General features: G+C 42.0%; 1 protein-coding gene and 1 pseudogene across 7 annotated transcripts in view; one reads left to right on the forward strand and one right to left on the reverse strand.

Moving 5' to 3' along the window:
* Nucleotides 1-25,644, forward strand: part of POFUT3 (protein O-fucosyltransferase 3) — a 288,699-nt gene that overhangs the window by 91,191 nt on the left and 171,864 nt on the right. For 3 of the 7 annotated variants that reach the window (XR_012513206.1, XR_012513207.1, XM_074383882.1), the window contains exons 3-4: nt 488-1,323; nt 20,472-20,632. Coding sequence is in view for 4 of the 7 variants with exons in the window: in XM_074383882.1 (XP_074239983.1) it covers nt 488-1,323; nt 20,472-20,632 (997 nt within the window). In the remaining 3 variants the exon portion in view is untranslated. Of the gene's footprint in view, nt 1-487; nt 1,324-20,471; nt 22,743-25,644 lie in introns of those variants that run through there. The other 4 variants (XR_012513208.1, XM_074383884.1, XM_074383883.1 and 1 more) reach the window with 2 other exon arrangements.
* LOC120361549 (peptidyl-prolyl cis-trans isomerase A pseudogene) lies at nt 19,014-19,511 on the reverse strand (annotated as a pseudogene).

A 25,644-nucleotide genomic window follows, 5' to 3' on the forward strand; every position in this document is an offset into this window, starting at 1 on the left:
TATATATATGTGTGTGCATATATATGTATATGTGCGTATATGTGTGTGTGTATGTATATGTATATATATATGCACACATACATGCATACACAGAGATTGAGAGAGATTCGTGCTCTGTCGCCCAGGCTGGAGTGCAGTGATTCAATCTTTGCTTTCCGGGTTCAAGTGATTCTCATGCCTCAGCCTCCCAAGGAGCTGAGATTACAGGCATGCACCATTATGCCTAGCTGATTTTTGTATTTTTAGTAGAGACAGGGTTTCACCATGTTGGCCAGGCTAGTCTCAAACTCCTAACCTCAAGCGATTCATCTGCCTTGGTTGGCCTCCCAAAGTTCTGGTACTATAGGCATGAGACACTGCACCTGGCCACTTGCTTCTTCTTCATAGCCTCAGACTCCTCTGTATCCTAATCTTACCGGGTAGACCCAAATGTAGGCACCAATAATCTTTTGGAAATACTAATGAATATCTCATTTTCTTCTCCTAGGTACTGACTTTAACATAGATAGCTTACCTCTGCCTCGGAAAGCCCATCATGACTGGGCTCTTTTTCACGAAGAGTCTCCGAAAAACAATTACAAGCTTTTTCATAAACCTGTCATCACCTTGTTTAACTACACTGCCACGTTCAGCAGGCATTCCCACTTGCCACTAACTACGCAGTACTTGGAGGGCATTGAAGTCCTGAAGTCACTCCGATACCTGGTTCCTCTGCAGTCCAAAAATAAGCTTAGAAAAAGCCTTGCTCCGCTGGTGTATGTACAGTCAGACTGTGACCCACCGTCAGACAGGGACAGCTATGTTCACGAGCTGATGACTTACATTGAGGTCGATTCCTATGGTGAATGTTTACGAAACAAAGATCTCCCTCAACAGCTGAAAAATCCAGCCTCTATGGATGCTGATGGCTTTCATAGGATCATTGCACAGTATAAGTTTATCCTGGCTTTTGAGAATGCTGTTTGCGATGACTACATCACTGAGAAGTTCTGGAGGCCACTGAAACTGGGCGTAGTCCCTGTATATTACGGATCTCCCAGCATCAGAGACTGGCTTCCGAGTAACAAAAGCGCTATTCTTGTATCAGAATTTTCTCACCCCAGGGAACTGGCAAGTTACATCAGACAACTGGATTCAGATGACAGATTGTATGAAGCCTATGTAGAATGGAAGCTGAAGGGTGAGATCTCTAACCAGCGACTTCTGACAGCTCTCAGGGAAAGGAAATGGGGAGTGCAAGACATCAACCAGGACAATTACATCGATGCATTTGAGTGTATGGTGTGCACCAACGTGTGGGATAATATCAGGCTTCAGGAAAAGGTAAGCAAATCAAAGGTAGGCATAGAGCCATCAGACTGGCCGTCTTGATGTTCCCTGTTCTCCTACATGGCTGTTGCTTTTCCTTCTGTTGTTGCTACCTCGTCAGCGTTCTTCATTCCTGTCAGAGAGGCTGGGCTCTGCAGGAAGGTTGAATATTCCATTACTACCTTCTGGGACTGTCGTGAAGTTTACAAGCCCTGGACAGGCCTTCGTTCCTGAAGGCCTTCATTCTCCCTTATTGTTATGGAGGACCCCATGCTGCAGGTGGTGGGCAGTGACACAGAAAGCTGCAGAAAAGGTGAACACGTCCCAAACATAAAAATTTAAGAGTTCTTGCCAGGCGTGGACGCTCACTCCTGTAATCCCAGCACTTTGGGGGTTTGAGGCGTGTGGATCACTTGAGCCCAGGAGTTTGAGTCCAGCCTGAACAACATGGCGAAACTCCACCTTTTCTAAAAATACAAAACTTAGCAGGGCATGGTGGCATGTACCTGTAATCTCAGCTACTTGAGAGGCTGAAGTGGGAGAGTTGGTGGAACCCAGGATGCAGTGAGCGGCGTGCCATTTCATGCCAGCCTGGGCACACTCCAGCCTGGGCGACAGAACGAGACTCTGTCTCAAAAAAGAAAGAAAGAAAAAAAGAGTTCTGCTTATTATTCACACGGTCAATCCTTAAACGTGTCCTATCATCCACACGGTCGATCCTTTGACCTCTCCGTCAATGCTGTGGCAAAGAAATAGGTCATTTCTGCAGGACCTCACACACTGACATTCCAGTCTCTGCTTTCAAACTCATTTTCTTTTCACTTGCTGCTCTAATATTTACTCTTTCTCTTTCTGGCACACACGTGCTTACTAATATAGAGAGAAATTACTCAAATAATGATCAGGATAATCCTTATAAAACTTTCTAAAATTGTTATGAACTTCTTAGTAATGTCTTCAAATTTCTGGATTGTGCTTAGTGTTTGTTTGCTTACTTTATTTATAATTGGAATGAACCTACTTTATGTGTAACTGAATTTGTTCAAAGGAAATTTGTTGAAAGAAAAAGAAACATACTTTCAATTTCTCCTGAAATTTTTAAAGAGTGGGGTGGCCCACACATAGCACTTCCCTGTCACCCATCATCCCTATGCCAGACTCTCATAGATGTATAAGATTTTATGTAAATTTTCTTTTTCTTTTCTTTCCTTTTTTTTTTTTTTTTTTTTTTTTTTTGAGACTGAATCTTACTCTGTTTGCCAAGGCTGGAGTACAGTGGCACGACCTCAGCTCACTGTAGCCTCCACCTCCCAGGTTCAAGCAATTCTCGTGCCTCACCTCCCGAGTAGCTGGGACTATAGGCATGAGCCACCGCGCCTGGCTAATTTTTGTATTTTTAGTAGAGACAGGGTTTCACCATGTTGGCCAGGCTGGTCTCAAACTCCTGACCTCAAGTGATCTGCCCACTTCAGCCTCCCAAAGTGCTGGGATTACAGGCGTGAGCCACCACGACTGACCTTATCTGTGTTTTCTGAAGGCCAACAACTTTTCTTAAATATTTAAATGTTTACTTTGGTTATCATATGAATTTTAGGTCAAACATAAACCTAAACAGCATCTGAAATTATTTTGAGGTATTGTATGTATACCATATGGGACTTTCATATACTAACTATGTATGTGATAGACAAATTCAAAATATTTGACATTTTTTTTAAGATTTTAAGAATTATGAAAATTTTACTTCTTCTTTCTCATTTTGTATAACTGTTCAACTCATAAAATCATTTATTTTATGCTGACTTTCTTGGTCCACAACACAAACACTAAACATGACATCATTCTTTTTAGAGAATGCATCCTGATTTCAGATGGCTTCCTGTATGATCTAATTTATAGGGCCATAAGCAAAAAATTAAATACACACACGCACACGCGCACACGCACACACATGCACACACACACACACACACCCCTACCCATTCATACATCCACCCCTGTGAAAACATGAGAGTAGAGATCACATTAATTACCCATGTTATCCCAATTATTTATTCTCAAAATATATCAGGGTTGAAAACAGAATTTCTGAGGGTAATGATTTACCTGGGCTAAGTTTCAAGATCATTTCAAGGCTTCAAGATTATATTCACAGAAAACGGAAATACATAGACCCTAACTGCTTCTGTACCTCTCCAAAACCCTGTTTTATTAATTATTGGGAACTGGAAGAGAGGATATGCTGGCATTGGTAAATAGCTTTAAAAAAGATGTAGGAGCTCATTCCTGCAGTTGTAACAGAAACCACTGACTGAATGTGGCATTGCAGAATGCCCAGAGGTGGTATGATTGAATGTCCTTCTCTTTGGACTGATTGAGGAAAATGAAAGTATGTGTTTCTCCAGCGTGTTCTGATTCCTCCCAGAGAGGTGGTCAGTGAAGATGATTAGGAAGCTTTGCTTGCATTTTAATGAAGTTCCAATTCCAGAATGCTAATGTGCTCATTATTGAAAAGCAGAATAAAACATTCTATGAAAGTAAATGAAAAAGTATTAGACCATTTTTCTTTTCTTTTTTTTTTTTTTTGAGACAGAGCCTTGCTCTGTCACCCAGGCTAGAGTGCAGTGGCACAGTCCTGGCTCACTGCAACCTCTGCCTCCCAGGCTCAAGTGATCCTTGTGCCTCAGCCTCCCAAGCAGCTGGGATTACAGGTGTGTGCCATCACACCCGGCTCATTTTTGTATTTTTAGTAGAGACAGGGTTTCTGCCATGTTGTCGACACTGATCTCAAACTCCTGACCTCACGTGATCCACCTGCCTCGGCCTCCCAAAGTTCTGGGATTATAGGCATGAGCCACCACACCTGGCCTCCAGTTTTCATTTGCACTTATTTCGTGGGATTTGTTCTATATGGCACAATGTAAAGTAAGCTACTTAAATATGTTTCATTTTCCTTTCCTCTTTCAGCCAAAGAAAAGCTAAAAGAAATAATTTAATTCCCTCTACCTCTGTTTATTTTAATCCTGCAATTGATACTAAACTGTTGTGTTTGGATGTAGAAAATACTGTTAGAATGTCAAATGCATTTCCCATTTCTTTGCTTCTCCTCCTCTCCCTCTCATAAACATACAGACTTAGTATGACTGACCTATTGCTGTGTAACAACATTGCCATGTCCAGATTTCATAACAACAGGATGAACAACAACATAATTTATCATCTCGTGGTTTCTTTTGGTGAGAACTCTGGCCGTGGCTTAGCTGAGTCCTCTGCAAGGCTATAGTCAAGGTTTCATCTGGGCTGGCTTCTCATCTGGAGGCCCAGTGGGGGAAAGGTTTGCTTGTACATGCATCCACTTTTTGGCAGATCGATTGCTTTTCTTTTTTTTTTTTTAAGACGGAGTTTCGCTCTTGTTACCCAGGCTGGAGTGCAATGGCGCGATCTCGGCTCACCGCAACCTCCGCCTCCTGGGTTTAGGCAATTCTCCTGCCTCAGCCCCCTGAGTAGCTGGGATTACAGGCACGTGCCACTATGCCCAGCTAATTTTTTGTATTTTTGGTAGAGACGGGGTTTCACCATGTTGACCAGGATGGTCTCGATCTCTTGACCGCGTGATCCACCCGCCTCGGCCTCCCAAAGTGCTGGGATTACAGGCTTGAGCCACCGCGCCCGGCCGGCAGATCGATTTCTTCAGGTTGTAGGACTGAGGGCTTCAGTTTCTCACAGGCAGGAGGCTGGAGGCTGCCCTCCACTCCAAGAAGACACCCACAGTTCCTTGCCATGTTCACTTCCTCACAGCCAGCAACGATGCCAGAGACTCAGCAGGACCTCTGCCCCGTACACACATATACGTAATCACACACACCCTGTGACTTTTGCTGAACTCTGTTAGAAGCAAGTGGGAAGGAACATCTACACTCAAGGTGAAACAGACTGAATGTTTGCATGCCCACAAATTTTGTGTGTTGAAATCCTAACCCCAAGATGAGGTAATTGGGAGGTGGGGCCTGTGGGAGGTAATTAGGTCATGAGAGTGGAACTCTCATAAATGGGATTAGTGCCCTTATAAAAGAGACCCCAGAGAGCTCTCTTCTTTCTTTCTACCATGTGAAGACACAGGAAGGAGGTGGCCATCTGGAACCAGAAAGCAGGCTCTCACCAGTTACCCAATCGGCTGATGCCTGGATTTGGGTCTCACCAGCCTCCAGAACTGTGAGGGATGAATATTTGTTAGAGCATTTCAAACAGACTAAGACACTGTAGAAGGAATTACACAAGGGCATTACTACTGGGAGGTGGGGAGTTGGGGCCACCATGAGTCTTATCTGCTTCCACTAGTGAGTCAGAGTAGGCCTTTTCTCTATCTTATGTGCTTTCATTATGCAGGGGAAAGTCTTTCGGTATTGAAGATGCTATCCTGTAAGTTAATTTTAGTCAAAGAATATTTATTGATCATTGATCCTGTCCTCAGATGCTATAATATGGGAGAAACAATAATAACCTCACTTGGTTATATTAGCCTTTTTATTTGTTGTTATCTTTGAATTGCTAACATTTTTGTTAAAAATTTTGTGTCTGCATCCATGAGGTATACTGGCCTGTGCTGTTTATGTCTTTTTCTAGTTTTTGTGTATGTTCATGCTGGCCTCAGCATAAGTTGGGAAATGTTCCCTCTTCCTGTGTTTTCTGAAAAAGTTTGTGTAGAATTGGTATTATTTCTTCCCTAAATATGTTGTTTTTATTTTTATTTTTTTCAGTTCTGTTTCTTCTGAAATGTTTTGTTGAATTTGCCATTGAAGCCATCTGTACTTGAATTTTTCTTTCTGGGAAGGTTTTAACTATACATTGATTTTTTTTTTTTTTTTTTAAAAGATGAAGGCCATTCCTGTTATCCATTTCTTCACGAGTGAGCTTTGGTAGATTGTGTCTTTCAGGGAATTTTTTTTAAATTGCATTTTAGGTTTTGGGGTACATGTGAAGAACATGCAAGATTGTTGCATAGGTACACACATGGCAGTGTGGTTTGCTGCCTTCCTTCCCCTCACCTGTATCTGTCATTTCTCCCCATGCTATCTCTCTCCAACTCCCCACCCCCCGCTGTCCCTCTCCTTTTTCCCCACTACAGACCCCAGTGTGTAGTGCTCCCCTCCCTGTGTCCATGTGTTCTCATTGTTCAACACCCGCCTATGAGTGAGAACATGTGGTGTTTGATTTTCTGTTCTTGTGTCAGTTTGCTGAGAATGATGGTTACCAGGTTCATCCATGTCCCTACAAAGGACACGAACTCATCATTTTTTATGGCTGCACAATATTCCATGGTGTATATATGCCACATTTTCCCTGTCCAGTCTATCATTGATGGGCATTGGGGTTGGTTCCAAGTCTTTGCTATTGTAAACAGTGCTACAATGAACATTCTTGTGCGTATGTCCTTATCGTAGAACGACTTATAATCCTTTGGATATGTACCCAGTAATGGGATTGCTGGGTCAAATGGACTTTCTATTTCTAGGTCCTTGAGGAATCGCCACCCTGTCTTCCACAATGGTTGAACTAATTTACACTCCCACCAACAGTGTAAAAGTGTTCCTATTTCTCCACATCCTTTCCAGCATCTCTTGTCTCTAGATTTTTTTAATGATCACCATTCTAACTGGCGTGAGATGGTATCTCAATACTGCCCAAAGTAATTTACAGATTCAATGCTATCCCCATCAAGCTACCAATGACCTTCTTCACAGAACTGGAAAAAAACACCTTAAATTTCATATGGAGCCAAAAGAGAGCCCGCATAGCCAAGTCAATTCTAAGCAAAAGGAACAAAGCGGGAGGCATCACACTACCGGACTTCAAACTATACTACAAGGCTACAGTAATCAAAACAGCATGGTACTGGTACCAAAACAGAGATATAGACCAATGGAACAGAACAGAGGTCTCAGAGGAAATACAACATACCCACAACCATCTGATCTTCGACAAATCTGACAAAAACAAGCAATGGGGAAAGGATTCTCTGTTTAATAAATGGTGTTGGGAAAACTGGCCAGCCATGTGCAGAAAGCAGAAACTGGATTCCTTCCTGATACCTTACACTAAAATTAACTCCAGATGGATGAAAGACTTAAACATCAGACCTAACACCATAAAAACCCTAGAAGGAAACCTAGGCACAACCGTTCAGGACATAGGCGTAGGCAAGGACTTCATGACCAAAACACCAAAAGCATTGGCAGCAAAAGCCAAAATAGACAAATGGGACCTAATCAAACTCCACAGCTTCTGCACAGCAAAAGAAACAGTCATTCGAGTGAATCGGCAACAACAGAATGGGAAAAAATTTTTGCAGTTTACCCATCTGGCAAAGGGCTGATATCTAGAATCTACAAAGAACTAAAACAGATTTACAAGAAAAAAAAACAAGCCCATTCAAAAGTGGGCAAAGGATATGAACGGACACTTTGCAAAAGAAGACATACATGAGGCCAACAAACATGAAAAAATGCTCATCAAATGCAAATCAAAACTACGTTGAGATACCATCTTTCAGGGAATTTTAAACTGAGTTGTTAAACTGATTGGCACACAGTTATTACTAATATTCCTCTATCTTTTTTTAAAAATTATATTCTAAGTTCTGGGGTACATGTGCAGAATGTGCAGGTTTGTTACATAGTATACATGTGCCATGGTGGTTTGCTGCATCCATCACCCCGTCATCCACATTAGATATTTCTCCTAATGCTATCCCTCTTCTGTACTCCAACCCCCTGCTATTCCTCCCTTATCCCCCTACCCCACGACAGGCCCTGGTGTGTGATAGTCCCCTCCCTGTGTCCATGTGTTCTCATTGTTCAACACCCACTTATGAGTGAGAACATGTGGTGTTTGGTTTTCTGTTCTTGTGACAGTTTGCTGAGAATGATGGTTTCCAGCTTCATCCATGTCCCTGCAAAGGACATAACCTCATGAACTCATCCTTTTTCATGGCTGTGTAGTATTCTGTGGTGTGTATGTGCTACATTTTCTTTATCCAGTCTATCATTGATGGACATTTGGGTTGTAAGTCTTTGCTGTTGTGAACAGTGCCACAATAAACATTGTGTCTTTGTAACAGAATGATTTATATCCTTTAAATGTCTGTGGTATCTGTATGTTACCTCTTTTGTTGTTTTGTTGTTGTTTTTAAGAGACAGAGTCTTGCTCTGTGGTCCAGGCTAGAGTGTAGTGGCATGATCTTGGCTCACTGCAGCCTCTGCCTCCCAGGTTTAAGTGATTCTCCTGCTTCGGCCTCCCTAGCAGCTGGGACTACAGGTGTGTGCCACCACACCTAGCTAATTTTTTTTGCATTTTTTAGTAGAGACAGGGTTTCACCATGTTGACCAGGCCGGCCTTGAACACCTGACCTCAGATGATCCGCCTGCCTTAGCGTCCCAAAGTGCTGGGATGACAGATGTGAGCCACTGTGCCAGCCACCTCTCTTGTTTCTGATATTATTTTGTGTATTTCTTTTATGATCAATCTAAATAGAAATTTATTCATTTTGTCTATTCAGTAGAAGTCTCAAATGTAAAATGATTCGTCACATAACTTTATGTATGTTCTTATAACACAATGGAATTATATTGTTCCGTAAAACAAATGAAACTTGTTTTATGGCACAAAATATGGTCTATCTTGGTAAATGTTTTATGTGCACATGGAAAGAATGATTTATTTTTCTTATTTTTCTATTGTATATTTTAATGATTTCTGTTCCTTTTTACTATTTTTGTCTTACTTTGGGCTTAATTAGCTCTTGTTTTTTAAGTTTCTTAAGGCAGAAACTTGGGTCATTGATTTTGTATTTTTATGCTTTTCTTTTTTATCAAAAAAGATTTTTTTTAAGAGATGAGAGTCTTGCTATGTTGTCCAGGTGGTTTTAAACTGCTGGGCTCAAGGGATCCTCCTGCCTCAGCCTCCCAAAGTGGCCATCATGCCTGGCCTCCCTTTATAATCTTCTAATATACATGTTTAATGTTACAAATTTCCTTCTGGTCACTGCCTTAGCTACTTCCCAAAAATGTAGATTGTATTAATTTTAATTCAGTTTAAAAGTACTTTTAAAATTTTCATCGTGATTTTTTTTTGATCCATGAATTATTGATTAGCGTGTTTTTTTAGATTTCACATCTTTGGAGATTTTCCATGTGCTTTTTTGACACTGATTTTTAATTTTATGAAAATTTTAATTAATTTTTTTTTTTTGAGACAGAGTCTCACTGTTGCCCAGGCTGTAGTGAAGTAGCTATTCACAGGTATGATCATAGTGCACTCCAGCTTTAAACTCCTGGCCTCAAATAATCCTCCTGCCCCAGCCTCTCAAGTATTTGGGACTACAGATACATGCACCTGACCGTGATGTTGATTTTTAATATAATTCCATTGTTATTTGAACATATATTATATAACTTGAGTCATTTTACATTTGAGACTTCTTTTATGGCCCAGAATATAGTCTACCTTGGTAAATGTGCACAAAGAAAGAATGTATATATCCTGCAGTTCTTGGGGAGAATGTTCTATAGTGTCTGTTTAATCAAATTGATTGGTAGTAGTACTGAAGTCTTCTGTGTCCTCTGTGATCTTCTGTTTACTTCTGTTATCCTTTAAGAGGAATATTGAATCTCCACCTATAATTGTGTATTTGCCTGTTTCTTCTTTCGGATCTGTCAATATTTGCTTCAAATATTTTCAGGCTCTGTTATTATGTGTGTAAGCATTTCGTATTGTGTCCTCTCAATGCATTGACCTATTTCTCCTTTTGCTCTCTAGTCAGTTTCAGGGGAGGTGCTGGCTTGATTGCCCGTGTCCTGTTTGCCGAGAGGAAGGAGAAAACAGAGTCAGCCAGCCCTCAGTGTTGCAAGTTGCAGAGAGTGTCCCGTGTTTTAATTATTAGCCTAGCTTCCTTCCCAAAACATAGCCAGAGCAGGAGGCTTATGCACTGCTGTTTTATTGAGGAGCCTCATCCTAGCGAGCCAGAGTGAGGGCCAGGCAGAGGAAAGCAGGAAGGAAAAGTCTCTCTGTAGGAACAAAGTGGGAAGAATTTCTGACTCCTATTGGTTATAGGTTTGTCCCAGGAAGTGTTAACTTCCCTACACTTCTGTGAAGTGTAATGTGTGCATGTCAGTGTCCTGTGGGGTCTCAAAGCAACTTCAGTTGAACTCCTGCTGGGGCAAGAGATGGAAGGGACTGGTGCAGGGGAGAGGTGATGTGACTCTGTCACGGTGTGTCTGTGTGAAGTCTGAGTCCACGAGGAGCTAGAATCAGATACCATCTGTGCTGAGAAGGTCTGAAAGGTGAAATGGGAGGTGTCCAATGCAGTCTTTCTTTACACCACTCAGATTCCCGTGTCTTCCCATTATATCCAGGCTCATACCATAGTATTTAAGAATTATGAGAGAGGATGCCATCATTTTATTTTCATACAAGACCTGTTAGTTACAGAATTCTCTTGGAAATGTTGGTCAGCCCAAATCTCTGAATAACTGACGGTTAATGGAGCAAACTCTAGGCCCCGCTGCTGTAGCTGATTCAAGGCAGTAACTGATTAAGTGTCATCAACCCATTCTTTATATCCTTCACTCTTTTTTTTTTTTTGGACATACAGTCACACTGTGTCACCGAGCCTGGAATGCAATGGTGCAATCTTGGTTCCCTGCAACCTCTGCCTCCCGGGTTCAGGGATTCTCCTGCCTCAGCCTCCTGAGACGCTGGGATTATAGGCATCTGCCTCCATCCCCAACTAATTTTTTTTTGTATTTTTAATAGAGACAGGCTGGTCTCAAACAGCTGACCTCAGGTGATCCACCTGCCTCAGCCTCCCAAAGTTCTTCACTTTTGGCCAGTGATTTGAGTATTGCGGGCTGCTTCCCTGATGCGGTGACCCAGACCCCCTTCCCTTAGGAGCCTGTGGTTGCCTTGTCCCTCTGAGACTGTGATCATGGCAGTTACACTTTCCCCTGTTCATCATGGGACATGGACGGTTCCCTGTCCTGGATAGACCCTGTTTGATTCCGCCAGGTAGTGGCAATGTCAGCTCCTCATGAGTCCATTACCAAGACTAGTGGAATAATTTCTTCATTTTCCTGCTTGCACAATGAACTCACAGTGACTGGGTAGCATTTTCAATAATGTAGATTCAAGTTCAGTGGGAACCTTCTTGTGTCCCTAATGGAAAAGAATGGCCCCTTCCTCCACCAGCCAGGAACCAGGAACCTGGAAAGCCTAGGGTTGCAGGGATGAGAAGCACAAAGAAGCAAGTGGGTCACTGGGAATGAGGGTGAGATTAGTCAGTTCTGCTTCAATGGCTTGTTTCCTGTAGCTAGGTATTTGGAGCACAGTCCCATGTATGGACTACTGGTGTCTTAAACCCAGAGAGTATTGTGCTTGAGCTGAGCCTTTCACAAGCCATAGTTCTTGGAGGCTGGCTTCTTCTGAGTGATGGAGTACCCAGTAAAACCAGGGACTCCTTTGCCCACGGTCACATTGTTGTCACAGTGTCATGTATCTATTTTGGTACCTCCCTCACCATGCAGTGGGTCGCTGAGTCTGAGTTTGTGTTGTACAAGATACCATGTTGCTGAAGAAGGTATTCTTTTTTTTTTTGAAAAGGAGTCTCACTCCGTTACACAGGCTGGAGTGCAGTGGCATGATCTTGGCTCACTGCAACCTCTGCCTCCCAGGTTCAAGTGAGTCTCCTGCCTCAGCCTCTCACTGCAGCACTCTTTACAATAGCAAAGACTTGGTACCAACCCAAATGCCCATCGATGATAGACTGGACAGGGAAAATGTGGCACATATCCACCAAGGAATACTGCTCACCCATAAAAAAACGATGAGTTCACGTCCTTTGTATGGACATGGATGAACCTGGAAACCATCATTCTCAGCAAACTGACACAAGAACAGAAAAACACACACCACATATGGTTAATTTTTTTTAAGTTTTTCTCTAAAGTTAGGGGCCTCACTATTTTGCCTATGCTGGTCTCAAACTCCTAGGATCAAGCCATCTTCCTTCTTTGGCCTCCAAAAGCTCTGAGATTACAGGTGTGAGCCACAGTGCCTGGCCTTTTTATTTATTTATTTATTTATTTATTTATTTATTTATTTATTTATTTGAGGCAGGGTCTCATTCTATCACCCAGGCTAGAGTGCAGTGGTGCAATCATAGTTCACTGCAGTATTGAACTGCTGGACTCAAGCAGTACTTCTGCCTCAGCCTCCTGAGTAGCTCAGACTATAGCATGTGCCACCATGCCTACTGTTTTAATTTCTATTTTTGTAAAGACAGGATTTTGCAATGTTGCCCAGGCTGGTTTTGAACTAACCTCAGGCAGTCCTCCCACCTTGGCCTCCCAAAGTGCTGGGATTATAGGCGTGAGCCACTATACCTGGTCACTTTTTGTATTTTAAATTGAAGATGAGAAGGAACAATTCCAAGTGGGAGATTATTAGTTATCTCATGTTTTCTGCATATAAACCATCCATTTTCTTATAATTTATCTTCTCTTATCTTCTTGAAGTGATGGTATTAGAATCATTCAGTTTCAGAACTGAAAGTAGCTTAGAGACCACCCAATTTACCATCTCCTTAGCTGCAGAAACCTAGCATTTCTATTTGACTCCTGTTTTATATTACATCTTTCTGCTGAAATTCCCCTATGTTCCTGCATCTTCTCTCCCTTTTCTACTATATTCTTTAACATATTAATGGTAGTTGAAAGTTCCTGCCTGATAGTTCCAACATCTGAGTTATTCGTAAGTCTGATTCTGTTTATTGCTTTATCTCTTGACAATGTTTTGGTTCTCTTTTTATGTATTTCATGATTTTTTTTTTTTTTAATTGATTCCTGGACGTTATGTACAAAAGCACAGAGACTGATACCAAAAACACTTATGTGTAGCAGCGAGTATGCCTCTGTTCTGTCAAGGCTGTTAGTGTGTGGGTGGAGGAGGGGAGACGTGTATTACTTTGTTTTTACACTGCTATAAAGAACTAACCAAGACCAGGTGATTTGTAAGAAAAGAGGTTTAATTGACTCACAGATCTGCATGGTGAGGGAGGCCTTGGGAAACTTAAAATCGTGGCAGAAGGCAAAGGGGAAGCAAACACATGTTACCACGGCAAAGCTAGAGGTGAGAGAGAGCACGAGAGAGCGGAAATGCCACACATTTAAACCATCAGAGCTCGTGAGAACTCCTCACAACAGCATGGGGGAAATCACTCCCATGATCCAATCACCTGCCACTAGGTCTCCCTTGACACAGGGGGATTATAATTCAAGATGACATTTGGGTGGGGCCACAAAGCCAAATCATATGTGGGAGTAGAGTCAGTTTAGTCAGGAGTTGAGCTATATTTGGATTTTGTGTTGCTCCACGGGTTTCAAATGTTCAGTAATAATAATTACCCAGTAACTAAGCACCGCTACTGCCTATGTTTAAAGTGGGACCTTGGGTGCTAAAGAGTTTTTCTCAGTATTTCTCCTCCACCCTCAGCTTTTAGCAATTCCTGCATTCTAGCCCACAGATGAGGTCTGTTTCAATATTCTTTCTTCTCCCCACCAGCAAACTCCTGTTTCCGCATTCCTTAGCGGTAGGCTTCTGCTGGGAGTAGGGCAGGCTCTTCGTTGTCTTCACAGCCTCAGACTTAGGCAGGGTTTGGATTCTTGGGTCTCAGGGTCCAAGCTTTTCCAGTGTCCTTGCCTCTTCCTCCCTTGGCAGCCAAGCTCTGCCTTGTGTCTGTGGTTAATCTGGAGGGAGACAGTTTGTGTCCCTCCCCAGTGGTGTAACTCTTGTATCATGATAGGATCCTAGGCCCAAAATAGTTTCCATCCTGGCCCCAACCACGTGAAAGAGGAGTTTTACTACTTCTTCTTTCTCAGAAGTAATAGATTTTTCCCTTGGATCTGGGAGCAGCAGAAGGGTTTGCTACTGCTCCTGCAGTGACTTAAGGCTTTTTTACATTTGTGAGGGAAAGGTCTGGGGAAGGTGACGGGGCTTCCTGAATGTCCCCTAGCAGAGGAGGATCATCCCCCGCACTGTGCCAAGGAAGGGGACCTTTTCCAGTCTCCTGTGCTGCACCCAATCTTCCTTCTGAGCCTTTGATGGAGGTCCATAGAAAAGAGCTTTTGATGAGTTTGTATCTGGGCATCCCAGCTATTCCAACTGATATGATTACTCCGCTCTTAAGAATTTATTAAAATATTAACTGATTTCTTGTTACCTGTTTGTATGGTGATCACCTCTCTCTCCTATGTTCTGCCAAAGGTGAAACAGATTATCCATCTCTCCTCAAAGGAGCTTTGTCACCCTCTGGAATTCAGTTCCCTGATGTCCTTAAGAAGTTATGAATTTGAGGAATATCTGTATTTTTCTCATTGCTAGGAACCATGTTCTCGTTGGAAACAAAATCTTTGAAAATCATACTTTAGAAACAGCTGGTTTTTCTGCCCAAGACCTTAGCTGGAAAGGGATGCCGAAACTTAAGTTACTTCTAAAACTATCATAACTGCTTCATCAGACACACTTTCTTTGGGTCACACTGTGAAATACTTCTGGCAGAATATTAAAGAGTTCATTTCATAAGATTCTTTTCTCTGTGATGTCACCTTGAGTTGGAGCTTTATCCTACACTGATGAACTCCACTCCTGAGTGGGAAGGCAAGGAAATCGGGTATTATTACTGACTTTCTCATAAACAGTTATGCAAGGTCAGGGTTGGGAGGACCATGGAAGGTTATGTGATCTGTACAACTACCAGCTGACTGGTGACTCAAGTATCATGAACAAGCTGTCCAATAATTTGCGCTAGAGCATTTTCAGTGTTGGTGATTTTATTATTTTTAAAACTAGCTTATTTTATCTTCTTTTGTTTGATATCACAGTTACATTGCTCTTTATATTGAACTGAAACTTTCCCTTTTATAGTCAGTTCTTAGCTACCTGCTCTGATTCCTCAGTCTGGCGGGAGACAGCCTGGCATCTGTACCTACCCCCCAACAGAGGTGAGCAATGGCCTCTCAAAAGTTGTTTTGTGGTGATCGCCGTGCTTCTCCTTACTTGATTTTGTTCTGCCTTTCCTTCAAACCCAGTCTCTATCCACAAATGAACCCTGGCTAAAGTAATCACAATTTTGAGGCTACCTTTGGTTCTAAGAACTTGATATTCATAAACTGACTTCCCAGATTTTAAATCTTAGCATTTCTAATGGTTTGCAGTTTGAATTTGCTTTCTGGTTCTCTGCTTGGTAAATAATCCCTGCTCAAGTTCTAGGCCTTGAGAAGTCTGGCTTCATGATAATCCATCAGTGGTTCCCAAGAGAAAGGACTTGGGAATCTCTACCCTTTACACTTCACCAAGCAAGTTAATTTACACTTCCACTTACCTAGTCTCTTCACATGCTTGAAGATGAACTCTGTTCATTCAAAGTCATCTCCTCTTTACACTAAATACTCCTAGTATCTCCTCATATGTTTCCTATGGGAGTTTTAAGGAAAAGAAAATGTGTTGAGCCAATCATAGGTAGCACTCACATTTTTATATTTCCAAACTGGTTTTTCTGCTATGCTTTCTAAATTTGGGATGGATGAAGATTCTAATCCTTATAAACCTGACACATAATGCACTGTCTTTACAGTAAGGCATTAAGACAGTTTTTATTAAAAAAATTTTTGTGACAGAGTTTTGCTCTTGTTGCCCAGGCTGGAGTGCAGTGGTGCGATCTTGGCTCACTGCAACCTCTGCCTCCAGGGTTCAAGCGATTCTCCTGCCTCAGTTTCCGGAGTAGCTGGGATTACAGGCACGCACCACCATGCCCAGCTAATTTTGTATTTTTAGTAGAGATGGGGTTTTCTCCATGTTGTTCAGGTTGGTCTCGAACTGCCCTCCTTGGCCTCCCAAAGTGCTGGGATTACAGGCGTGAGCCGTAACACCTGGCCTTAAGATAGTGTTGTTTTATTTTTAAGAAAAATATATGCATGGATTTAGGTTGAAGAATCAAATATTTCTACAGTTAATTAATAAAAACAGCAGTCTTCCACTTATTTTCTCTTTCCTTCCCAGAAGCAACCACAATATTTAGCTAATTATTTAACTATTTTGATATTTACCCAATGTTTCTTTTTCTTTCTTTTTTTTTTTATTGAGATGGAGTCTCCCTCTGTCACCCAAGCTGGAGTGCAGTGGTGTGATCTTGGCTTACTACAACCTCCGCCTCCTGGGTTCAAGTGATTCTCCTGCCTCAGCCTCCTGAGTAGCTGGGATTTTATGGGTGTGCCACCACGCCTAGCTAGCTTTTGTAGAGACAGAGTTTCACCGTCTTGGCCAGGCTGGTCTTGAACTCCTGACCTCAAGTGATCTGCCTGCCTTGGCCTCCTAAAGGGCTGGGATTACAGGTGTGAGCCACCACACCCAGCCTGTTTACTCAGTGTTTCGAAGTAACACATTTACATACTATTTTTTTTTATATTCAGTGTTTGATTGTAACTGTGTGACTATTGTTACAAAATAAAACATGTAGTACACCATCATTTTTCCCCTTACCTGTACAGTTTTTTGTTTCTTTCTCAGGTAACAATTGCCTTCTTATCTGATTACTTTTCCATGGACCGATCAGTCATTCAGTCTTTGTTGATTGTTTAAATCTCCTCTGAAGATGTTGAAATAAGGCGGGCATCTGGCTCTCTTGATCCTGATGAAGGGATCTCTCCCGGAGCCTCCAAACTACTTCTTTGTGTGGTGATTGTCCTCTACCTTAGTGTGAGTGGCAGCCTGGAATGTCACTTCCCCAGCATTTTGGGATTTTTTTTTTTTCTTTTTTTTCATCCATTGACATCTGTTTTCTGCATGCTATTTCACCTGTTTTCTTAGTTTATTCTCTTGTTTTGGTTGATCATACTCTCCTATTGCTTCCTGAGAAGAGGTACATGGGAGAAGGTATGAAATGCTGGCGGGCGCAGTGCCTCATGCCTGTAATCCCAGCACTTTGGGAGGCTGAGGTGGGCAGATCCAGGGGTCAGGAGATCGAGACCATCCTGGTGAACATGGTGAAACCCCGACTCTACTAAAAGCACAAAAACTAGCTGAGTGTGGTGGCGTGTAGTCCCTGTAGTCTTAGCTACTTGGGAGGCTGAGGCAGGAGAATTGCTTGAAGCTGGGAGGTAGAGGTTGCAGTCAGCCGAGGTTGTGCCACTGCACTCCAGCCTGGTGACAGAGCAAGACTGCATCAAAAAAAAAAAAAAAAAAAGAAAAGAAAAAAGAAAAAGTCTTCATTCTACCCTAAATTTAAACAATAGTTTAGCTGACTGGAAACTACTAAAATGGACATCCATTTTTCTCAGAATTTTGAAGGCATTTTGCCATTGCCTTTTTAAAAACAACTTTTAATTTTGAAATAATTTTGTTTATAGAACATGTCAAAGATAGTTCAGAGTTCTGTATGCCTTTTCCCTGGCTTCCCCTCACGCTGTAATTTTTCATAACTGTGGTACATTTGTCACCAATAAGAAATTCATACTGCTAGCTAAACTGTAAAGTCTAATCATATTTCTCTTTGGTCATATTTCACCATATTTCTCTAACATTCTTTGTCTGCTCTAGGATCAAATCCAGGATACCAAGCTGTAATTAAGCCATCACGATCTGTTAGTCTCCTCCAATCTGTGACGGTTGCTTAAGCTTTTTCTTACTTTTAATAACTTTTGAAGGGTGCTGGTCAGTATTTTGTAGAATGTCCCTTCATGCGATTTGTCTAATGTTTTCTTATGTTAAGACTTGGGTTATGGATCTTGGGGAATAATACCACAGAGGTAAAAGTGTTCTCGTTGCATCCTAGTATGGCAGCTGTTCCTAACCTTTTTGGTACCACAGACCAGTTTTGTGGAAGACAGTTTTTCCATGGACTGGTGGGTGGGTGGGGGATTAGATGCTTATAAGGAAGGAGCAACCTGATTCCTCGCATGTGCAGTTCACAATAAGGTTCTCTCTCTTAGGAGAATCTAATGCCGCTGGTGATCTGACAGGAGGCAGAGCCCAGGCTGCAGTGCTCACACACCTGCCGCTCACCTCCTGCTGTGCGGCCTGGCTCCTAACACACGGCGGGACCAGTTCTGGTTCCTGACCCGGGAGTTGAGGACCTCTCTGTTAGGGGAGTGCATTGTACCAACATAACGTGTAACTGGTGACGTTAACTCTGATTGCTTGGTTTAGGTGGTATGTGCTGGGTTTTCCCACTGTGAAGCTGCTAATTTTCCTTGTCTTCTAGTAAGTTTTGTTACTCTTCTGTTGCCTTCCATTCTCCCAATTCTTACAGGTTAATGCCTTTCAAGATCAGTCCTTTTACTCTCATTTTATTGGTGTTTTTGGAGGAAATGAAATTAGATATGTGTGTTCACTCTGTTATTCTGGAGTTTGTCTGTCTTCCCTCTCTCTTTTCTTTTCTTTTCTTTTTTTTTTTTTTGTTATTTAGTTTTTATTTCATAATCATAAACTTAACTCTGCAGTCCAGCTAGGCGTGGAAGGGAACAAGGAAAACATGGAACCCAAAGGGAGCTGCAGTGAAGAACAAAGATTCTAGGATACTGCAAGCAAGTGGGGTAGAGGGCGCTCTCCTGAGCTGCAGAAGGAACGGTCTGGTGGTTAAGATAAAACACTAGTCAAACTTATTCAAGGTGTCCACAGTCAGCAATGGTGATCTTCCTGCTGGCTTTGCCATTCCTGGACCCAAAGCGCTCCATGGCCTCCACAATATGCATGCCTTCTTTCACCTTGCCAAAGGCCACACGCTTGCCATCCAGCCACGCGGTCTTGGCAGTGCACATGAAAAACTGGGAACCCTTTGTGTTGGGTCCAGCGTTTGCCGTGGACAAGATGCCGGGACCTGTGTGCTTCAGCACGAAGTTCTCATCATCACATTTCTCCCCGTACATGGACTTGCCATCAGTGCCATTATGGCGTGTGAAGTCACCACCCTGACACATACACCCTAGAATATTTCTGTGAAAGCAGGAACCCTTACAACCAAATCCTTTCTCTCCAGTGCTCAGAGCATGAAAGTTTACTGCTGTCTTTGGAAACTTGTCTGCAAACAGCTCGAAGGAGACGCGGCCCAAGAGCTCACCCTTGACGGCAATGTCAAAGAACACGGTGGGGTTGACCATGGCTGGTACTACAGGGCTCCAGGTGACGGCGGCGTCTGCAAAGCCCCCTCTTTCTCTTTTACTGTTTTTTCTTTTCACCCTTTCTCCCTTCTAAATTAATGGAAGGTCAAATCCTGAACATGTAGGCCATTTTAAGGACTTGGCCTTTAACTTGGAACAAGAAGGGCTGCTGAGTGTAGCCTGCAGAGGACCCGAAGTGGAATCAAGGGGTTAGTTAGGAGACTGAGGAAATAAGCCAAGACTGAACATGGACCAAGCTCGTGGCAGCATTTTGAAGCTGGGAGGGATTATGCAAATATCAGGTATCATTATTATTTGGTGGAAACATCTTAGTACCGGGGACAGTTGAGTGCAGTGGAAATATATTAAAAACAAGGATTAGTTGTAATATGTGACAACATAGATAGATGTAAAAACAATGCTTGGTGAAAAAGTAGCAAACCAATGAGATATACAATAGCGTATAACTATATTACAAATAAATGCCGAGAGATTGAGAACACATTTAGCAAAGAGTATTCGAATACACTTACATGCAAATACAAAGAACTGTGTTAAACACCTTAAAATATTTGCCTATGGGGAGGAGGGTAGTGGTGGGATAATAGGTGGAAAAGTAATAAACAAATCAACAGATAAATAACCAGAGGGAGGGGAAAGCTTTAGAATGCGAAGAAAGCTAAATTCAATCTTAAGTATGTACTGTTTGGGGCAATTTATGTAACTTTTTTGTGCTTTAGTTTCTACTCCTGTAAAATGGGGTAGTAGCACCTATTTACCATGCTTACCACAAGAATTGAGGGAGGCAGTATGTGAAATGCTTTCATTCCTTTACCTCCACGGGGTAACACTGTTGCTTTAAGGAAAGTCTGCTGAGTTCCATTCTCGTGAGATGGGAACGGGGGAATTGTGCTTCCTTATCATATGTTTTTAATTCATTTCTCTCTTCTCTTCATGCAGGGCTTACCACCCAAAAGATGGAAGGCGGAAGATACCCACCTGAGTTGCCCAGAGCCCACGGTGTTTGCTTTCTCACCACTCCAGCGTCCATCATTGAACTCTTTGCGAAAGATGTGGATATCCAGTTTTGAACAATCCAAGAAAGAAGCCCAGGCACTAAGGTGGCTGGTTGATAGGAATCAAAATTTTTCATCTCAGGAGTTTTGGGCCTTAGTATTCAAGGACTGATTTCAAAAAGGATCAGAATGACATGATGTAGGGCCTTCTTGAGGTTTATTATCTAGATTGCCTTAATATTTGAACATAATAGCCATTCTGTTGACTATCCATTAGGATAAGAATTAGTTACTGCAGTACTCATAATGAGCCCTCTCAAAGAATAGATGTAAATTACCCTTAGGGGTTGCCTCTATACTTTATACTAAACAAGGAAATATTTCTATGGACATTGGTTATCTTCCATGTCCGTGTCTGTGGACCCACATACTTACTGCCTTTTGTGGAAATTCACCTAGAGTGAGCACTTTACTTGTGCGATGGAGGCTCCAGCATCAAGCTGTAGATTCTTGATACTTACCTCACTCTCAACAGCTTATTGGTATTTGGCAAGCCCAGTGTCCTGCAGCCGAGCATGAACGTGAAATACATTAGAACTTGGCAATGAGAGATCCCATCTGTTGGTTTCCAGGGATGTAAGTGAGTAATAAAAGCTGTTTCAAGTTTATCCGCTATCTGCTCTTCACGTGAAAAGAACGTATGTGTCTCTCTTCTCTCCACACCCCGAGCCACCTCTCTAACCTTCTTTAGTTACACCTTGTCCTCTCGCCTCTCATTTCCCCTTCTAAGTAGAGTGTCTTGTAAAGACACAATAACCCTTGTGTGTTTTGATTAGTGAGATGTTACCACTTGTTTCTTCTACTGCTGGGCAGAATAGTATCAAGAATGGCTGTGATTCCGATTCAGTCTGGACAGCCTGGTCATTTCGAGCAGCGTGGGAGTAGAAGTGAATCCCCACAGGAGCTCCAGTTGTGCTGAAGCTGTTGGTCTTTTTGTAGGATGCTGTGCAGCCTGTCATGGTGGCAGCCACAGGCATTCAGTGTGTGAGCACTTCCTGTCATTTCTGATCCTGCCACAGAGAAGGTTCAGCTGTCCTGTCTGGGACATCTCCTGGAGCACCTCAGAAGACAAGGAGGAAAACACTGGCTCACGTTTTCTTTCCATGTGAGGGAGGGGAGGCTTGTAGATGATACCAAAAGCCTGTTGCCACTGTTATGTCTTGGTTTCTTCATCAGGGAAAGCCACAAGCCTCAGAAGGTAGCCAGAGGACAGGAAGAGTCTGTGATGCTCATGTCTGTGTCATGGCATACGGGGGAATTGATGGGTTCTTCCTTAGCATCAGTCCCTTGTTTCATTGAAGGCTGCTGGTGTGCTTGGCAGTGACCATTGCCTTCATTAGGTAGCTCTGGCTGGGCTTTGTCAGCCAGTAAGTGAGAAAAGAGAACCAAAACCAGTACCTCCTTATAGAAGCCAGAAGGGTCACACTGGGTGGGAGAAGGTGTCTGTAACTGGGTTCTTCCCAATCCCAGCTCTGCCGTTAACTAAGTATGATCTTGGACAAATCTCTCAATCTCCACAGGCCTTAGTTTTTGTGTCTAAAAAGAATTGATTGGGCTGGTCTTGGAAGGTTTTTTTCTTTTTTTTTTTTCCCCTATATAACATTCTTTATTGTTCATCAACATTTAAGAAATTTAATTTTGTAGATGTTTTTACTAAAGAGGGTAACAAACTGTTTTGGAACTGCTGTATATTATTCAGGGGAAGCACTGTCTTTGGAGGAAGGAGCATACTTAATGGGTAGTTTTGAGGATGAAAGGGAATTTCTCTCTCTGCCATTTTATTTGATAATATTAAAGAAATAAAGACTGGAAAGGAGGATTGCTTGTTAAAGGTTAGATTTTAAGATTTTAAATTGCGTATAAAATGAAGTGGTTTTTTTTTTTTTTTTTTTTTTTTGAACCTGCAATAGAAAGCCTGAGAGGTGACTTATACCTATGGTAAGATATTATCATGATTAATTTCAGTTTTTCATAAATGCCTTCAGCAGATACCCAGTGCTTGTGTGCTATGCGTATGTCTTAATCCTCAACTTTTCGTGCAATCTCATTCCATCTTAGTTCTTCATCAAGTCCATAGATAAAATCTTCTCTAAGTGTTTCTGAAATATGTATCCCTGAACAAATTTAGTGAAATAAAATGATTAATCTGTGTTGATCCCATTTGCCATATATCTTTCACTTTACCTCCCTGTCTCCATTTGTGAAATAATTTAAGAAAGCAACCTGTCTCACAGGGCTGTTGTGAGGAATGCCTCATGTCTGTGAAGGAGTTTGTATAATGCCACATTTTGCTTAGTGCTTTAGTATATTTTATTTGGATTGCTTTTAAGGAGTATTTGGATTGTTTTCAAAGAGTTTTTTTGTTTGTTTGTTTGTTTGTTTGTTTGAGATGGAATCTTGTTCTGTCACCTAGGCTGGAGTGCAGTGGCACGATCTTAGCTCATTGCAACCTCTACCTCCTGGGTTCAAGCGATTCTTCCACCTCAGCCTCCCAAGTAGCTGGAATTACAGGTGCCCGCCACCATGCCCGGCCAAATTCTTGTATTTTTTTTTAGTAGAGATGAGGTTTCAGCATGTTGGCCAGTCTGGTCTTGAACTCTTGTCCATAAGTGATCCACACACCTCAGCCTTCCAAAGTGCTGGGATTACAGGCATGAGGCACTGTGCCTGGCCATTCAATGACTGATTTTTTAAAGTAATATGACAGAATTGTCAGAAGCCTTTCAGAAATATTGGAGAAAATGGTCACTAATGCTAGTTAATAGTCTTCACCTAAAAATGGATGCAACTTTGATCCTTGATGATATAGCAAATATATTTTGGAGCCTGAATGCTGACTGGCTTCTTTGTTGCTATTAAGGACTAGAGTCTAGTAACTAGAATGTCAGTTGGGGTCATTAGCATTATTAGTAACAGATTGGAACATATAGCATTCTATGTATTACTCAGAAATAAAAGAGATGAAAATGAGCATCATTCCTTCGGCCACACATTGTATATTACAAATAGAAAAACCTGCTCCATATCTAACAAAGACTGTAGGAATCCAAGCACAGTGCTCACCTGCGCTTGGAATGCCAAGTAAAATGTGCATTTTAAAAAGTCATTAATAGGATATAATTCCTGCTAAAGATGATATTTCATTAGGAGAATTCAGTTGTCTTAGTCTGTTCAGGCTGCTATAAACAGAATGTGATAGACTGGGTGGCTTATAAGCAACAGAAGTTGATTGCTCACAGTTCTAGGGGCTGAGAAGTACAAGATCAGGGCGCCAGCAGATTTGGTGTCTGGGAGAGTCCACTGCCTGGTTCATAGGTGGCCATCTTCTTGCTGTGTCCTTACATGGCAGAAGGGGTGACAGAGCTCTCGGAAGTCACCACCCTTATGACCTCACTCTCCCAAGTCTCTTCCTCCTAATGCCATTACATTGGGGGTTAGAATTTTAACATGAATGCTGGGAAACACAGAATTCAGTCTACAGCATCGGTATAGAGTTAATTTTCAGTGAATTATGTTGATTACCCTGAAAGCAAGATGAGTACATCTTGTGTAAGTGACATATGTCTTCCTTGGAGTCTTCAAAGTACACTACTTAGAAATTAATAGACCAAGGATAGTGGTGGTTAGTTTGTTTCAAGTCACTTTGCAATCCTGAATATTTTACAAATAATTTTCTTTAGGAAATTTCTTTTAATTTTTATTGTTAGTGGTCATAGCTTTACTATATAATTCTAATCTCAATATATATCTTGTCGTCTGATTACAGACATAAAAATGATTGAAAAACTCAGGATATAGAATTATGACTCTAAGAAATATCTAGTGTTAGTTGTCACTCTGCAACATACTGTCTTTATTATCTTGATCGAGTTATTTGGCCTTTCTGATACTCAGTTTGCTCCTTGTGAGGTTATTGTGATGATTAAGCTAGTGTTCACTTAGCTCAGTAAATGCTGGCTGTGGTGGTTACAGCTATCTGTAGTCATTACCCTTTTGTTTTTGAAGAGCTTGATTGAGACTTGTCTGGAAAATGGGAAATCATTGGTGATAGTGCCGGGGGTGGTACACATTTACTGTGTTACAAAATAGGCATTGTACTAGGTGCCATTGCTGATAGGAAGAAGACATAGGAGAGAGAGGTGTGAAGGCTTCTGGGTAGGGCTTTTTGATGCTATGATGGTGTAAAACCAAGGACTGAGGAATGCTTAAATTATTCTCTTAGTCTTCCTGCCCTCCCTGGAATTTCTGCTGGAGTTCTGCACAAAGCTCTCAATAGGATAATGAGACTCAAACAGCCTCTTTGTGGTAGCTTTGCAAACCACATAAATGGAGTACACTGATTTCTTGTAGAAGCTGGATGTGAGCGTATTATTTAGAATTGAAGTCTAACAAGGAGAGAGTCTTTTAGTGCCTTTCTATTCCTAATTCTGAATCTTGGGACTAGTATATTCAATGTGCTTACAATAAGAAAGAGGAGAGAAAAATGACTAGATCTGTAGGTCTTGACCCTGCTTGCTCATACTGAAGATCAACTGAAGAAGAAGGAGAGGAGCCTGATCAGCCTTTCTCCTAGGAGACAAGCCCTTGCTCTCCATATGATACGGATGCAGGAATACGGAGTACAATGCATGGGAGCTTACTTTAAAGTCATATTAACCTTTCTCACCAGTAAAATGTGATTCTGTCAATATGCTGGGATTCAACCCATTGAATTAGCCACCCCATTGGTGCTGGTAGTAGGCCCAATTAAGGATACCAGCAAGGGTCAGAGGTGTCGGACCAGAAGCGACTCTTTAGGATTATTGTCCTCTGAACTCATAGGGCTTATCAGGCAAGCCTCTGGACAGTCAGACATGTGGCTGTGTCCCAACGAGAATGTGACCAGTCATGATCAGCAGAGACCTTCTTTTTTTTTTTTTTTTTTTTTTTGAGACGGAGTTTCGCTCTTGTTACCCAGGCTGGAGTGCAATGGTGCGATCTCGGCTCACCGCAACCTCCGCCTCCTGGGTTCAGGCATTTCTCCTGCCGCAACCTCCTGAGTAGCTGGGATTACAGGC

Source organism: Saimiri boliviensis, chromosome 13 (assembly GCF_048565385.1).
Source record: "Saimiri boliviensis isolate mSaiBol1 chromosome 13, mSaiBol1.pri, whole genome shotgun sequence".
NCBI classification, from domain to species: Eukaryota; Metazoa; Chordata; class Mammalia; order Primates; family Cebidae; genus Saimiri; species Saimiri boliviensis.